At 37.5% G+C, this 18,007-nt stretch overlaps 1 protein-coding gene across 2 annotated transcripts in view; it reads right to left on the bottom strand.

Annotated features, from left to right (window-relative positions):
- DCBLD2 (discoidin, CUB and LCCL domain containing 2) overlaps window positions 1-18,007 on the bottom strand; it is a 91,279-nt gene that overhangs the window by 19,251 nt on the left and 54,021 nt on the right. For both annotated transcript variants that reach the window (XM_027581810.2, XM_027581809.2), the window contains 5 exons: window positions 6,486-6,537; window positions 3,962-4,034; window positions 3,511-3,644; window positions 1,640-1,680; window positions 593-808 (listed from right to left, as the gene is read on the bottom strand). In XM_027581810.2, coding sequence (XP_027437611.1) covers window positions 593-808; window positions 1,640-1,680; window positions 3,511-3,644; window positions 3,962-4,034; window positions 6,486-6,537 — 516 coding nt within the window. The remainder of the gene's footprint in view (window positions 1-592; window positions 809-1,639; window positions 1,681-3,510; window positions 3,645-3,961; window positions 4,035-6,485; window positions 6,538-18,007) is intronic.

The following is an 18,007-nucleotide window of genomic DNA, read 5'->3' as shown; positions in this document are numbered from 1 at the left end:
AAGGTGCCAAGAATTATGGGTGCACATGAGGAAAGGACTATTCTACTTTGACAGCTTGTGTTCATATCACTATAAAATATATCTCACCTACCAAGTAACAATGACTCCCTGGGAATGAATGGATTAAAACAATTATTTTTTCCAGTACCATATCAAAATAAATCTTTAACAAAATTACCTAACCTAATTCTAATAAATTATTCTGACCATTTGATAAACTGCTCCAAATAAACTTGTATTCAGCACCTGAAGAATATTATTTATAGCACTTAAAATGAACTCCTTGAATATAAATTTCTTTTAATGACTAAGAGATGATTATTTCAAATGTCAAGATCACTTAATTGAAACACTACCTTTAAAGAATCTTATTACAATGAAAAAGAAAAGCTAATAAAAATCAAATACCAAGTTTTTTCCTCGGCCATGTTTTATAAAGCCACCTTCAGGAATATTTAACACCAGTAAAGAGAACTTAAAACCATACAATTAAATCTGTGGTGACCTAATTTTCTATGAAAATCTTAGATGTCATCAGGTTTCCAAACAAAATCAGAACTATAAATCATTCTAGAAAAATATGTCTCTTAACCTGTTATCTTCTTTTCTTTATTCAGATCTATTTGTAACCACTGATATTCATCAGTGGCAAAAGCAGCCCAAGGAGGCCCAGGTCTCTTCAGCCTGGCCTTTTCGGGTTTCCAGCTGTTCTCTTGGCCTGTGTGGTCAGTCCACTCCAGCACGGATGATGCCGTTATCTGAGGATCGGCAATCACGCCAGATTCCATCCCCAGTGTTCCATAACAACCTGAAAGAAAAAAGACAGTAATTTGGTTTCCAGATAAAAATTCACAATCTGTATTATTCGCTCAATGGAAACTTTCTATTGTACATTCAATTAACATACACTATGCTAATAATACACTGTAATAGAGGAATTTCAAAAGTAGGCAAATGTTTCTTGGGTCCATGTTTTTGTGTCTCATCAGGCAATGTACATACATATTTACTCACAAGCAATAACCATCAATTTAATGGCAATACATTATCCTTTCCCTGGGACACTATCTCTAGACCAGTGAATGACTCACTCCCTATTGCCATTAGGTGTTTGCTCAGATGTCACATTCTCCACAAGGCCTACCGTGACCCCACTTAAAACTCCAGACCAGTCCCTCCTGCATTGCCTATCCTCTTTCCTTATTTTTCTACATCTTCTATAATATTATAAAGAGTATATTATATGTAGTAATTTATTTATCTGTTTACTGTCAATCTCTCAATACCAGTATTTAAACTCCAAGAAAGGAGGATTTTGTTTAACTTCTGCTCACTTTTGTTTCACTAGCACCAGGACTATGCCCGACAAATCAAAGGCACTCAATAAGTATTTTCTGTTGAATTAATTACTTCTTCAGACATATTAAAAAATCAACTTTCCTAAGTAACTTTCCTTGCTTACATGATCATTTCCCTATTAATATAAAACCTCCAGTTTATTCCACCCATTATATTATTGTGACATATGGGAAGGTGCAAAAAAAAAAAACAAACAGCAATTGGCATATTGCATGATAGTTTATAAAATATTAACTATTACACAAATTATAATAAGTTATAAAGTCCACGAGAGGCTTACCACTTGTCTTAAATGTAAAAAGACTTGTAGATAAGTGTCCCCTGAAAAACAGAAAAGTTGTGCTTGGTGACATTCATATATTGACCTCCCCATATTTGTCTTAGTAAAACTTTTTCTTTTGTTTTTGTTTTACCATATAAAGAACTAAGGATATGCTATGGCCACAAATTTGACAACTGATGCTGCTCTTAGCCAAAAAAAGGCTCATTTCAAAGCAGAACAACTGCTGAAATCAGCAGAAACAATTTTCTCTACAAGTATCTAGTGCCTGTTTCATACATGAAATGTGCAAGTATGCCCACGTAATCTTTAATATGTACTTATTATCTTTCATTCCTCAAACTCTCATTTCCTTTGTTGCAAATACACTGTAATTCCCAGAGAATGAGGCTAAGGTAAAGAGAAAAAAAGCCGGCTACAGACAGGAGAGACTGCATCTGTTATAAGATATAAACAGCTAAGAACAAGTTTCAGCGTTACAATGCAGCACTGCATCTGGATTTCAAAGTAACAGGCAAGTAAATGCAGTTGGGGAGAATGGAGCCATGGGACACATGACCAGTTTACCAGGGACTCTAAAGAACCTGGGGGGATAAAATCATCAGTGTCTGCTCCCGCTGCAGCACAACATTCAAAGCATTATCACAAGTGGATGCAACCTGTCCTTATTTTTCCCTTAAAGTATGAAAGAAAGAACTGACAAAATTATTTCTAAAGGCAGAAGAGGGGAAAGGAACGATAAGGTCTGCATAAAATCATCTAGAAGAAACCAAGAGAAGGAAAGGTTGCTAACTCTATACCAGGGATGGGCAAATGATAGCTCACTCATGCACGGCCTGTTTCGTATGGCCAGTGAGCGCAGAATGGTTTCTACACGTTTAAAGAGTCTTATGTAAACCAAGAGAGAATAAGTGACAGGGATGTGTGGCCCGTAAAGCCTAATATATTTGCTAGCTGGTCCTTTACAGGAAAAGTTTGGTGACTCCTGTTTTATCACAGTCGTGGATATGGATCATGCTCTCATCTTCTGAATGAAAAATGGCCTAGAACCTCTGAAGAGAGGCTGGTTTCAGTTAGGTTTAGTATTGTCTACAGGACTGAGCCCATCTGACAGGCAAGATTTACTAAAACAGATTCCAAGGTTTACATTTTTATTTAATGTTTCAACTTTTCCTGCTTTTGATGCCTAGTCTATGTTTCATAAAACAGATCACTGTAGTGACTATAAAAATACACTCTTCAAATATTCTCTTTGGAGGAGAGGAGGATTCATAATACGACTACCTCTGATTTACGTCAAAAAAAAATTTTTTTTTTTTAAAGATTTTATTTACTTGACAGAGAGAGCACAAGCAGAGGGAGAGAGACGGAGAAGCAGGCTCCCCACCGAGCAAGGAGCCCGATGAGGGACTCGATCCCAGGACCCTGGGATCATGACCCGGGCCGAAGGCAGCCACTTAACTGACTGAGCCACCCAGGCGTCCCTGGTTTATGTCAAAATTTAATTTATATTCAAGAGTATTTCAGTTATCCTCAATCCATCCTAGGTCACACTGGCTGTAAGAAACAGAGTAGTTATGCCTTCTAATCTTTAAAATGAAGTAAAAATTTGGCCACAGACTTTTAGACCTTTACTCTAGACATTTTCAACATGCAGAAAAGAACAAATCATCCTCCTAAATGACTCCCAGTGTGACCCTGCCTGTCCTCCTCAGTACACGTGGACAAAGAGCACACAAAAATGGGAGGACTCATCACACCAATGTTATTTCATGAACACTGTTAACAGTGATGTTGCTGAGGTCTAACTAGCTGCTATCCCACCCCTGCCCCACGCCCTTCCTTATATGACCAATAACGTATATACTTACACCACAGACGTGACGTTGTTAGCCAAAGAACTCTCGTAGTACGGGATACCTTTACTAATTACAACACTGATTTGGCCACCCAAAATGTTTGACACTACTCCTGCGTGCACACCAGCCATGCACAAGGGCGAGGACTTGAGGAAAGGAAAAACAAAAGATTAGTATTTAATTTTCTTTTGATAATTTATAAACAAGACACTTAGGCTTCCTCAAGAAATGAGTTGACTGGGGCAGTTTTCTCAATAAACACAGGATTACCGATGTGGTAACACAGTACAGACTTGTAGCACAAGAAAAAGACTAAAACATCACATCCATAATAAAAAGAAATAATTCCTAGAAAATAAATCAAGATTAAAGATATACACCAGGTACATCAACATATTCTGGAGCTAAAAAAAAATAAAGTTCTATCACAACTTGAACATAAGTCTATGCTGCTTAGACTTACATCTCTATATCCATGAGGGATTGTGCCAGATATCTCAGCAAAAGGAAGCAGACAACCAGCTGGGCAGTACTTACTGTGAAATAAAAACAAGTTAAAGGGTATAAAATAGTTCTGTACTTACTGGGGGAAAAGAACAACAACAACAAAAATCACATATTCATTTTTCAGTTCATTCAAATACTACAACCTCACTACCCTGAGAAGCACTACTTCTAAAAAGCCCTTTCACACTTTATTCCATCCATCCATATAAAACATCTTTCATCCACATATTTAAAATAATTGTGTCATATTCTACATACTGCTTTATTTTACCTCATAATGAATGGCAGACATATTTTTACTATAAGACCTATTCATATTTAACAGCTACCTGCTATTCTATTTTCTGCATAAACCACAATTTATTTCACCAACCCACTACTGATCAAATGTGACTTAAAAATGTTTGGCATTCATTTATTCACTCACTCACCCACCCACCCACTCGACACATTTATCCGAATATCTAGTATGTTGTCTGTTGAGTGCTGGGCTGTGCTAGGTATTGGGTTTACAAACATCAACCAAATAAATACGGCCCAGTCTTCCCTGGGTTTACACTCCAGAGGTCAGGGGGAAGACATTAAACTAATACTTAAATGAGTCATTAATCAGATTATGATTCTGCTATGAAGAAAAGGCACTCCATGAAATAACCTGGAGGAAGCAAGCTTAATAAAAAGTAACACTAACATTCAGCAAATTTACTATGTGCCAGGCGTCCTTCTGAGTACCTCAGGAACCCACACAAGAACCCTAACGGTAGGTATTAGGATTATCTTCATTTTACAGATGAGGGAACTGAGAAACAGTGTGCCCAGGTCCCATAACTGGTAAGTGGCATATGGGCTCCAGAGTCGATGCTCTTGCACAGGGCTCTGCACTGCCAAAATCAGGAAATGGGGCTCTGAGGAAGCAAAGCCTCAGTGAAGGGAGGGAAATGCACCCTAATGGACAGGAACAGTGCGTCCATGAGGTGAGGTGGCCTGTGTGTGTCTTCAACTGGGATGACCAGTACAGGCAGAGTACAGTGATACTGTAAAATTAAAAGGTAACATTAGTTTGAGAGATGGTTGGAGAGGTGGGCAGGAGTCAGATCGTGGAGAAGCCTTGTGGGCTAGGGTGAAGAGTCGAATATATTTCTAAGTAAAAATGGGAAGTCAATAAAGGATTTTAAGGCTTATACACATATTTCTGAAAAAGATTATTCTGGCTCCTGAGAAGAGACTGGAAGGAACCCTGAGGAGAAGCTGAGACCTCAGTGGGCTGGCGGTGCAGCAGTCCAGGCAAGAGGAAACAGCAGCTTGCCTGTGGGTGGGGATGCTGGAGCTGAAGCAGAGGCTCCAAGACCTGGTGGCAGGGCTGTATGCCAGACACTGATGCCAGAATCACCTCTGCTCACTGGGATCCTCTGTAAGTGCTGAGGAGCACAGCCATCCCACAGAGAACTATCCATGAAGACAAAATAAAGGTTGCTCTTTGGGGAGTGGTAGCAAGTTGGGGGGAGGTTAGTGAGACCAGTCTTAGAAGATGAGAATAAAGCTGCCAAGCAGAGAGGAGTTAAGCAATTCTGGGTAAAAGTTCTGAGAGCTCAAAGCAGTGTCAAGAATCCATAAGTACAGGAGCACCTGGGTGGCTCAGTTGGTTAAGCGACTGCCTTCGGCTCAGGTCATGATCCGGGAGTCCCAGGATGGAGTCCCGCATCGGGCTCCCTGCTCAGTGGGGAGTCTGCTTCTCCCTCTGACCCTCCCCCCACCCCTTGCGCTCACTCTCTCTCTCTTTCTCAAATAAATAAATCTTAAAAAAAAAAAAAAAAGAATCCATGAGTACATGAGACTGGAAAAATAGTCCAAGGACTACCTGGGAAGGATCCTGAAACCCAGGCTAAGAAACCTGGATGGCATTTTGTCTTAATAATAAGGAGCTCCTGAAGATTCTTAAGTAGGGGAATGATCAGGCGTTTATTTTAGAACGAAACTTGGCAGCAATGTGAGTGGCAGAATAAAAGCCAACAAAGGTTAGAAATGGAAAATCAAATAGAAGGGAATCCCAGTCCAGACAAGAGACAAGGACATAGAGCAGGGAAACAGTAGTAGAAATGCTGCCTGGGCAAGAACACTGAAGAATTCTGTCATAGCCTAAATCGTTCTCTTCCCTTTTTTGAGGAAAAAAAAAATTAGCTCCTCTAACTTCATTAGCAGTTTTGCCAGATTTTGAAAAGCAACTAGTTCTACTTTTAAAGTATATTGAAATTATACTTTTGTTATAGAGAAGATCCAAATGCTACAATTAAAGCAAAATTTAAATATGGTAACTCAATGGCTTTAAATAAGCTCTAATTTATTGACGTCTTAGAACAATGATTATCTGTCACACCTATGACACATATATTAATGTACATTATACCTAAGTGTATAAGAATAATGATGGAGTAGTGAAGAGTAACATTTAAGGGGGGAAAAAGTCACAAATATGGTCATACCTGAATTCAGGTTCCAAAAAACTGGATGCAGTGTCTAAACAAGTAATCAGATCTAGAAAAACAAAAATAAAAAACGGATTCAATAATACATAGGTTTACTCTTACTGAAACACCAACTCTTTCCAAATCCCAAATGATACTGTTCTAAATTTTAAATCTCAACAGCTGTCAAGGTAGGACTAGTAACTTTTTACAAGTTTTTGTTAGTCACAATTTCTTTTTAAGTGTCTTGATTTCTGGGGCTATGCCTCTCCAATACGGTTTGTTACCACATCACCTCATAGAGTCCTGTGTGTACGTATATACATATATACACACATACATAAGGTACACAGGTAAGTATAAATGTATAGACTTAAAATAACTTCCATAAAATACAGCTCCTGAAAAAAGAAAAATAATTATATAACTAAAAAATGATCCTTTACTAGTTATACACAAGGAAAACAACGACAAGACAGATGAATTAATTTTGTTACTCCAAGGAACTGAAAGGATACTGAAAATCTAGGAATATATTTCTAAGTAAAAATGGGAAGGCCAGGACCAGCAGCACCAGTAACTTCTGCAAACTTAATAGAAATTCAAATTGTTGAACACCATGCAGACTTATAGAATCTCTGGGAGTGGAGACCCAAAAATCTGCTTTAACAAGTCCTTTAGGTAATTCTTAAGCACAGTAAAGTTGAAGAAACAATGATCTAAATAAGAAGGTACTTTAAAATTTAACATTTCTATCTAGAAATCAAATCTGAATAAGAGCTAACCTGTTTCATTAAGACTCAGTTTATAGGCTGGGTAAAAGTGACGGCCTGGTCCTGTCTAAGTCTGGTTTTGTACCTGTGCTGGTTTCCTGCCATAATAGCCTTCTTTGGTCCCTCTGGCATATGCTGCCCTCTCGATAATGGAATGATTTTCTACTGTCCCTTAGCCTTGCTGGCTTAACTGTCGCTTCCTCACAGAAGCTGTTCCTCATCTTCACAAGTCAAACACCTTTAGCACATAGTAGGCACCTAAGATTTTTTTGGTTGTTTTAATGAGTAGGTGACTATTATGTGTTCTCAAAGTACCATGTGTTATATGTAAGAAAAATCCACTGATGCAGTCGTAGAATTCTAAGCAACATCATTTTATGATGTCTGGTCTATGGACAGAGAAGGCTGTCAGTCTTCACCTTTGTTTGGTCAGCAACAGTCACAGCATTTGGCATAACAGGAGGCTTTCATTCAACATTTATTGAATAAATGGATGAATAACAGTTTGTGACTGCTGGCATGTTTGGCTAAGTACAATCATTGTATGGAGGTAACCTAGAAGGCCCTAATAAGGCAATCCCAAAGGTAAGTGCTTTCACATATAAATTCCTGGCCGAACAAGTGTGCTGAGGGTGACAATACACTGAGGAGATAATACCCCACAGGATCCTAGCACACTGATGGCATGCAAACAGTTGTTAAATTTTATTTTCCTTTTGGTCAGAGAGAGAGAGAGAGCACAAGCAGGTGGAACGGCAGGTGGAAGGAGAAGCAGGCTCCCTGCTGAGCAAGGAGCCCAATGCAGGACTCGATCCCAGGATCATGACCTGAGCTGAAGGCAGATGTTTAACTGACTGAGTCACCCAGGCGCCCTGCAAATATTCATTAAATTAATGGCCACCACAGCATGCACAAATAATGGATTATTCTATAATTCTGAAGAAATTACATGATTGTCACCCAAATGAAATGTATCTTGGAAGAACTAGAGCACAACTGTTAGACCAACAGGAAAGTGATATTTTGAGAGCAATTATATGATTAATGGATTAATACACCATAGGCCCTTGAATGATGATTAAATCTATGTTTTAGGAGTTTAAGAGAATACGTGCCTGGATAGGGGTTTATGACTACCTGGCTGAATGACTGAGAAAAGCAGACACACTGAATTACCTATACCCCGGTTATCCTGGCAACCTAATAGCCTGGGATGCAAAGGTACCTGTGTGGTCCAACGTGGCCTCAAAACCACAAGACGACTGCCAGCTGGCCCCATTATTTTCAGGCCACACGCCGGAATGCTGGTCAACTACAGATACACTTGAGCAGGACAGGGTTTTATTCTAAGTCCACACAAATGTATGCAACTCACTTGACCACTGCTTTCAAATTCCATGGGGGCTCAAGAGAGGTCCCTAGGAGGAAAATAGGAATTCAAAATGGACAGCTATGAGGAAAGCCAAGAAGACTAAAGACAGAAAATCATGATTACAAATACTGAGCTTTGTAACTCCACAGAGGCAAAGAAAACCTCCAGCCTGCAATTAAGATGCTTTAAAATGTGTCTTTCCTGAAAGCTTTTCCCAAGTAAACAGCCTTCCAGAAAACCATTATTACTACAAGGCTCCCAGCTAATAACACAGCTTAGGCAGGATGAATACAGCTCAAAAGAAACCATCTGCCTCAGAGCCTTCTGATAGCAATGTATAAGAAGTTAAAATGAATGGAACAGCAGTGAGAGTCCAGAAATAAATTCTAAATTTAAAGCCAACTGATTCTGATACGGTTGCCAAAACAATTCAGTGGGGAGGAAGAATAAGTCTTCTTAACAAATGGTGCTGAGACAAGAGGATATCCACATGCAAAAGAATAAAACTGGACCCCGACCTCTGATCCCATAGAAAAATTAAAGCGGATCTAAATTTAAGAGCCAAAATTATAACACTCTTAGAAGAAACTGTAGGTATAAATCTTGACCTTGGATTAAGCAATGTTTTCTTAGCTATGATACCAAAAAAAACACAAGTAGCCACATAAAAATACATAAATTGAATTTCATCAAAATTAAAAACTTCTGTGCTTCAAAGAATGCTATCATGAAAGAGAAAGATAATCCGCACAATGGGAGAAAATATTTGCAAGTCATATAATCTGATAAGGATCTAGTACCCAATAAAGAAGTATTCCAACTTGATTTTAAAAAGCCAAGCCAACTTAAGAATGAGCAAAGGATCTGAACAGACTACTCCAAAGGAGATATACAAACGGCCAATAAGCACATGAAAAGTTTCTCAACATGACTAAGTATCAGGGAAATGCAAATCGAAGTCACAATGAGATAATACGTTATACCCACTGGGATGTCCGGAATCAAAGGGACGTGGAGAAAAGAAATTGGAACCCACCTACACTTCTTGAGGGATTTTTAAATGGTGTAGCTGCTTTAGAAAACAGTTTAGTAGTTTCTTAAAAAAGGGTAAGGATGGCCGGGTGGCTCAGTCAAAGTGTCTGCCTTCGGCTTAAGTCACGATCTCAGGGTCCTGGGATCGAGCCCCGCGTTGGACTCCGTGCTCAGCAGAGAGTCTGCTTCTCTCTCTTCCTCTGCCCCTCACTCCTGCTCATGCTTTCTCTGTCTCTCGCTCTACTCTCTCAAATAAATTAAAATCTTTAAAAAATAAATAATTTAAAAAAGGGTAAACACAGAGATACCATATGACCTAGTAATTCCACTACTAGAATATACCCAAGAAAAATGAAAATATGTATCGATACAAACACCTGTACACAAATGTTTATCAACTAATGAATGGATCAGTGTGGTATATGCATACAATGGAATATTACTCAGCCACAAAAAAGAATGAAGTACTCATACATGCCCCAACATGACCTCTGAAAACATGCTAAGTAAAAAGAAGCCAGCCACGAAAGACCACACATTGTATGACTCCATTTATATGTAATAACCAAAATAGGTAAATCTATAGAGAATAAAGTAGAGTAGTGGTTACCTAGGAATGGAGAGGGAGAGATTTAAGGGGTGGGGAATGGGGAATGACCACTAGTGACTACGGAGCTTCTTTTGGGGTGATGAAAATGTTCTAAAATTGACTATGGTGATGACTGCACAACTGCAAACATACTGAAAATCAATGAACTGTGTATTTTGAGTAGGTGAAATGTATGGTATAATAAAACTGTAATTAAAAACTTTAAAAATGAAGAAAAAGAAGCTATCATAAAAGTAGTAACACTCTTCCTTTATAGAGAGCACATGTGCATTGAGGGAAAAATAAAGCCTAGAAAAAGGGCTGGGAATGGCTGTTCACTTGTTTATTCATTTGTACATTCACTCAACAAATACTTAGTAAGTATGTATTATGACCAGGTGTTGTTCTAGGTACTAGAGATAAAGCAAAGAACACTCAGACAAAAATCTCTGCATACAGGAAGTGTACCTTATGTGAGGGATAAGAGAAAACAGTATGAATAAGAAACAGACATAGTGTTAGCAGGTGATAAATACGTTAGAAAAAATAAGAAAAGACAGGTAGGAAAAGTTAAGGGGTTGAGATTTTAAGTAACATGGTCAGGACAGACCTTACTGAGAAGGTGGCAGGTAAATAAAACTCTAAAATAGGTGTGGGAGTGAGGTATGTGTGAGGATAACACAGAATAGGCAGAGGGAGCACACTTAGCATGTTTGCTGCCACAGGAAACAAGGGAAAGACAATTAAGAGAAGAAGTCAGACGAGGAATGAGAAGCTATCTCCTATAGGATCCTGGAGGTAAGGACATTGAACAAAGTGAGATGAGAGCTTCATTTTAATAGGATCATACTCACCACTGGGTTGAGAGTACGTTGAAGGGGAGAAAGGACAGAAAGAAAGGTCAGCAAAAAAATCTCTTGCCATAACTGAGGTAGGAGTAGATGGTGACGTGAATGGGAGTGGCAGTAGCGGAGGTGTTGAGATGTGGTCAGAAGCTGATATATGTACATATAGACCCTGAGAAGTGGCTAACGAATATAAAGTTGGAGAGACCCAAAGACAACACTAAGCTTTCTGGCCAGAGCAAATTAAAAGATGACTTATTTTATGTAAAGTGCTTAGGCAGTGATTATAAAATAATAAGTAATGATAAGGTACTCATAGTCAAGTCAATTGTCACGCTGGACCCACTGTAAGATGTCCTGTAATGCCAGAAAATCAGTGATATGTTCAAAGTGCAAGGCAGTATATACTTTACTCCCTTCTCAACTAAGAGCGTCTGTATGGGATTTAAAAAAATTTTTAATCAAATATTATACATAAAAAAAGAGTATTTATAACATATATATTACTACACGGAACACTAAACATATGGTATACTTCATTGGGGTGCTCTGGGCCATAGAGAGTTGCAGCAGTAGGATGCAGAATGCCCTCAAGGGGTTCTGCTGAAACTGAATGGCGTTCTATTCTTTTCCTTGTGCATCAGCACGAAGGAGAACTGGCATCTATAGTGTAGATTCTACACGAATCTTAGCAGTACAGTCTAACCCAAAATGAGTGTAATTATAATTTCTCTAAGAGCCTCCCTAATATCTGCTGCCTTCCCTAACCCTACAAAACTTTCTAGATGAGGCAGGCCTCAGGTGGGGTTGTGAAGGCAGAATAATGTGACAAAGAATATGAGAAAATACAAAAACAAAGGCAAACCAATAGTCAACAACAGAATGAAAGACTTCAAAGTTTTCTTAATGAAAACACCAACATCAGATATTCTAAGATAGCTCCCAACTTAGTAATATTACTATCAGCCATAATTGGTATCCTATGCACAAGTTTTTTTTTTTTAATTTAAGTACAAGTAAACATTTTTCTAATACATAATAACTGCATAGGCTGGGAAACTTTATAATTGCCCCATGAAATATTTATTTAAATATGACATCTAATGTTAACCCATAACATCACAGAAGTATGATAAATATTTTGTAAGTTCACAAATCAATTAAAAAATAGCATATTGGTTACTATCTCAGAAATATTTTTGATTGATAGCACTGGCTATTTCTGACACTACAGAATTTTGAAATAGATTTTGATTTTCCCCCGATACTCTGTTTTGTGTTACTGAATGAATTAAAAAAACTCTCAGCAATGTTGGCACTGACTATATTAGCTGCTGGATATAATTTTTATCCAGTTGAAGCCATTTACTTCTAAAGGAGGAAGCCTGAGTGCCTATATTTATTCTAATTCGAGAAAGCATGAAGTACAGTAAGTTACTATATTTATTTAACCCAAGAAGAAAATAAATGAAGATGATGCATATTCTTTTTTATTTACTCTAATATTCTTTAACAAATTTCCCAGAGCCTGAAGGAATATGAAGTCATGCCTTCCTAATTCACACTTTGTCAGCAACCTTGCACTGAAAATGTGTGACAGCTACTTTGTTCAAGTGCTACCGGATGCAGGACAAGATTCATCTTGTTGCTCCAGCCGATATTACCATGTGACCTTGGGCATAATTCCTTGTTTTCATAATAGGAACCTGGTATTAATTTGTACCATCTGCCATTTAGTGAAGGAAATTTACATATGTAATAGAACATAACTTATTGTGATTCAGAGTTAAGTAACATTTACTCAGTGACAGACACCATAAGAGGCATTTTATATCTTCTCTTTTACATACTGAGAGTAGAGATTAAATCTTAAGTTTCTCTTAGAAATATTACAATGCCATCTATGGAAGTTGAGTCTACAGTAGGATCTCAGATGAAAATAGTCAATGCTTTCCTATGGATGATGCAGGCATGACTCAGTTGCCTAACAATGTAGTCAGGCTATAAGGTACATGTGATGAATCAAACCCTCTTCATACCTAAGTTCCTGTATATTACATTAAAAAACAAATACAAGAATATTAAAAGTCAGTATAAGACATTAAAATCTAAGATTTTATATAAAATATAAGATATTAAGAATATTAAAAGATTATAAAACATTAATATTCTTCTGTGACCTACACAGTATCTAGGGCACTAATGAATACATTAGTAAGAGCAGCAGTGAAACAACAGGTCACTGGATAACATAAAACACTACACAAATGCAAACTCCGTCCCCTCACAGCATTCTTAAAACTCACTAAAAAATGAAACACATACAAAACACTAAAATTGTTAAAGCCCTTCAGGTTACCTGTCACTTGCAATAAATTCTAAACCACAAACTGAATCACCTCTTTGGGTTAACACTCTCTTTAACAGATTGTTTTTAAGTGCTCTTTTTCTGCAAAATTGTTAACACTTCATTGGTCAGCACCTTTCTTCTACAAATTGACACCAAAAACCTATTTTTCTGGGGCGCCTGGGTGGCTCAGTTGGTTAAGCAACTGCCTTTGGCTCAGGTCATGATCCTGGAGTCCCGGGATCGAGTCCCACATCGGGCTCCCTGCTCAGCAGGGAGTCTGCTTCTCCCCTCTGACCCTCTTCCCTCTCGTGCTCTCTATCTCATTCTCTCTCTCAAATAAATAAATAAAATCTTTAAAAAACAACAAAAACAAACCTATTTTTCTGTATGTATATTACACAAACATAATACATACTCATTTGTGTGTAAATAAAAACAAATCTAAAAATATGCATGTAAGCTGAGACTTCATTAATAAAATCTTACTAATAGTTTAAGAGTTTAAAATGTTTGACAATAACAAGAAAAATTAGGAACACAATAGAACACTAAAAATAGAACCTAGCTAAATGCAGTACTCAAAACAAAAAGATTTCTATAAAATTACTGTATAATTAAGGTAGCAAACAATCTTAAGTAACTCATGCTCTATTTTTAAACCAAAAGCATCCCGTGAAAAAAAAAAAACAACCAACAAAACAAAAAATCAAAACAACCAGTTACAGAAATCTGGACTCTATTAGAAAGTAGTTCTATATTCTGCCCTGTTTCATTTACAAGTTGATTTTAGTCTAATGTAAAGATGTTAAAAATGGGAAGTATTTGGCAAAAAAAAATGTTAAAGGAAGGTAGCAATCAGAAAACTTTTAAACTATTGGTGTTAATTCTAAAATAACCTAACACAGTTTGGCTATTGTGGACATTGCTTCTATGAACATTGGGGTGCATGTGCCCCTTCTTTTCACTACATCTGTATCTTTGGGGTAAATACCTAGTAGTGCAATTACTGGGTCGTACGGTAGCTCTATTTTTAACATCTTGAGGAACCTCCGTACTGTTTTCCCAGAGTGGCTGTACCAGCTTGCATTCCCACCAACAGTGTTAGAGGGTCCCCCTTTCTCCGCATCCTCTTCAACAACTGTTGTTTCCTGACTTGTTAATTTTAGTCATTCTAACTGGTGTAAGGTGGTATTCATTGGGCTTTGATTTATATTTCCCTGATAGTAGCGATACTAAACATTTTTTCATTTGTTAGCCATTGTTATGTCTTCTTTGGAGAAGTGTCTGTTCATGTCTTCTGCCCATTTTTGACTTGTTTTTTGGGTGTTGAGTTTGATAAGTTCTTTATAGATCTTGGATACCAGCCCTTTATCCGTAATGTCATTTGCAAATATCTTCTCCCATTCCATGGGTTGCCTCTTAGTTTTTGCCTGTTTCCTTTCTACATCAAAAACTAATGATGTACTATATGTTGGCTAACTGAACATACTACTACTACTACTAATAAATAAACAATATACATCAAAAACAATCCTGTAAAATCGATTATTTCCCAGGCTCAGCTGTTCGTAAGTCGTAAGCAGATGGTTCTCAGATTCTAAGGGGTCAGCAGGCAATGAATAAACAAGTGTTTGTGAATTCCAGTTAGAAAGCTCATTAATTTTACCACTGGTTCATTTTATTTTTTTAAACTATTTACTATTTTTCTGACTAAAAAAACACAAACATACAAAAGCATGACCACTACAAAATTCTGGACTGGTAAAATTGGAAATAAGAGATGTAACATTAATCTTAAGTGATGATGTCATATTCTACAAAAGAAGTATTGACTATCACTTCTCAGCTGCACGTGTACACTCAGACATGTTACATCCATTCACCAATTTATGGCACATAACAAATAGAGGCTGCCTTAAAGGATTTGAAGCTTTCAATGCAAATACAGATAGGTCTTCTGAAGCTCATTGTTCTATAACTAAAATAACTTAAACATCATTGCCCAGAGTCATCCTATAATGTTGTGTTTCCCTAGAAACTGGTTAATGAGTGAACAGATTCAAAACCAGGTATTTGGATCACTCACCTATAAAATTTATTTTTCAAGTCCAGTGGTAAATGGTTTTAATTTAACATTTTAGAATGAAAAAGTTGTCTTCTTTATTACTATACTAGATAAAAATATCTGACTTACTGACTCTGGACCTCTGAGTAACTGTTTTGCTTCTCTAAGTAAGGACCCAGCAGAAACTTAGGAGTTTCTATCAATTAGACCTTCCCACCAGTGGTTGTAATATGATATCTAGGATGTCTCTAGGGTTACATATTTTTTCAATTTTCAAATAAAAATTTCAATTTCAAGGATGCTGTACTTTGTCAAATGCTTTTTCTGCTTCTATTGAGAGGATCATATGGTTCTTGTCTTTTCTTTTATTTATGTAGTGTATCACATAGATTGATTTGCAGATGTTGAACCACCCTTGCAGCCCAGGAATAAATCTCACTGGGTTGTGGTGAATAATCCTTTTGATATACTGTTGGGTCCTATTGGCTAGTGTCTTGGTGAGAATTTTTGCATCCATGTTCATCAGGAATCAATATTGTTGAAAGAAAGAAAGGAAAAAACATTTTTTTTCTGTAATTCTCCTTTTTGGTAGGGTCTTTGTCTGGTTTTAGGATCAAGGTAATGCTGGCCTCATAGAAAGTTTCAAAGTTTTTCTACCATTTCTATTTTTGAAACTGCTTGAGAAGAATAGTATTAATTCTTCAAATGTTTGGGAGAATTCCCTGGATTCCTGGCCTTGGACTCTTATTGATTGGGGAGGTTTTTGATTACCACTTCAATTTCCTTGCTGGCTTTGAGTCTGTTAAGATTTCCTATTTCTTCCTGTTTCAGTTTCGGTAGTTTGTACGTTTCTAGGAATGAATTCATTTCTTCCAGATTGCCTATTTGTTGGCATATAGTTGCTCCTAATATGTTCTTATGATGGTTTGTATTTCTTCAGTGGTTGGCTGTGATCTCTCATTCATGATTTTTATATCTTTTTTGATAAATCTGGCTAGATGTTTATCAATCTTATTAATTCTTTCAAAGAACCTGCTCCTAGTTTTGCTGATTTGTTTCTACTGTTCTTTTGGTTTCTATTTCATTGATTTCTGCTCTAATCTTTATTAATTCTCTCCTCCAGCTAGGTACAGGCTTTATTTGCTGTTCTTTTCCCGACTCCTTTAGGTGTAAGGTTAGGTTGTGTATTTGAGAACTTTCTTGTTTCTTGAGAAAGGCTTGTATTGCTATATACTTCCTCTTAGGACCATCTTTGGTTGCATCTCAAAGGGTTGAAACAGTTGTGTTTCATTTTCATGAATATTTTAATTCTTCTTTAATTTCCAGTTGACCCATTCATTTTTTAGTAGGATGCTCTTTAACCTTCATGTGTTTGAGATCTTTCCAAATTTCCTCTTGTGATTAAGTTCAAATATCGAAGCACTGCGGTCTAAAAACATGCAGAAAATGATGCCAATCTTTTGGTACCGGTTGAGACCTGGTTTGTGACCCACTATGTTATCTATTCTGGAGAATGTTCCACGTACACTTGAGAATAAAGTGTATTCTGTTGCTTTAGGATGGAATGTTCTGAATATATCTGTGAGGTCCATCTGGTCAGTGTGTCATTCAAAGCCCTTGTTTCCCTGTTGTGATCTGCTTCAATTATCTGTCCACTGCAGTGAGTGGGTGTTAAAGAACCTACTATTATTATATTATTATCAATGTGTTTCTTTCATTTTGTTGTTAATTGGTTTATCTAACTAGGCTGCCCCCTGGTTAGGGGCATAAATATATATTTTTAATTTTATTGTTATGTAGTCACCATACATTAGCTTTTGATGTAGTGATCCACACTTCATTGTTTTCGTATAACACCCCAGGGCTCCATGCCAGTACCTGCCCTCCTTAATACCCATCACCAGGCTAACCCATCCCCCCACAACCCTCCCCTCTAAAACCCTCAGTTTGTTTCTCAGAGTCCATAGTCTCTCATGGTTCATCTCTCCCACCGATTTTTCCCCCTTCATTTTTCCCTTCCTTCTCCTAATGTCCTCCGTGCTATTCCTTATGTTCCACAAATAAGTGAAACCATATAACTGACTTTCTCTACTTATTTCATTTAGTATAATCTCCTCCAGTCCCATCCATGTTGATGTAAAAGTATTCATCCTTTCTGATGGCTGAGTAATATTCCATTGTATATATGGACCACATCTTCTTTATCCATTCATCTGTTGAAAGGCATCTGGGCTCTTTCCACAGTTTGGCTATTGAGGACATTGCTGCTATGAACACTGGGGTGCATATGGTCCTTCTTTTCACTACATCTGTGTCTTTGGGGTAAATACCCAGTAGTGCAATTGCTGGGTCATAGGGTAGCTCTATTTTTAATTTTCTGAGGCACCGCCACACTGTCTTCCAAAGTGGCTGTACCAACTTGCATTCCCACCAACAGTTTAAGAGGGTTCCCCTTTCTCCACAACCTCTCCAACATTTGTTTTGTTCCTTGTCAGTTTTTGCCATTCTAACTGG

The sequence above is a fragment of the Zalophus californianus genome, chromosome 1 (assembly GCF_009762305.2).
Source record: "Zalophus californianus isolate mZalCal1 chromosome 1, mZalCal1.pri.v2, whole genome shotgun sequence".
NCBI lineage: Eukaryota > Metazoa > Chordata > Mammalia > Carnivora > Otariidae > Zalophus > Zalophus californianus.
The sequence above is the reverse complement of the archived record's forward strand: the minus strand, read 5'-3'. Positions and strand labels throughout refer to the sequence as shown.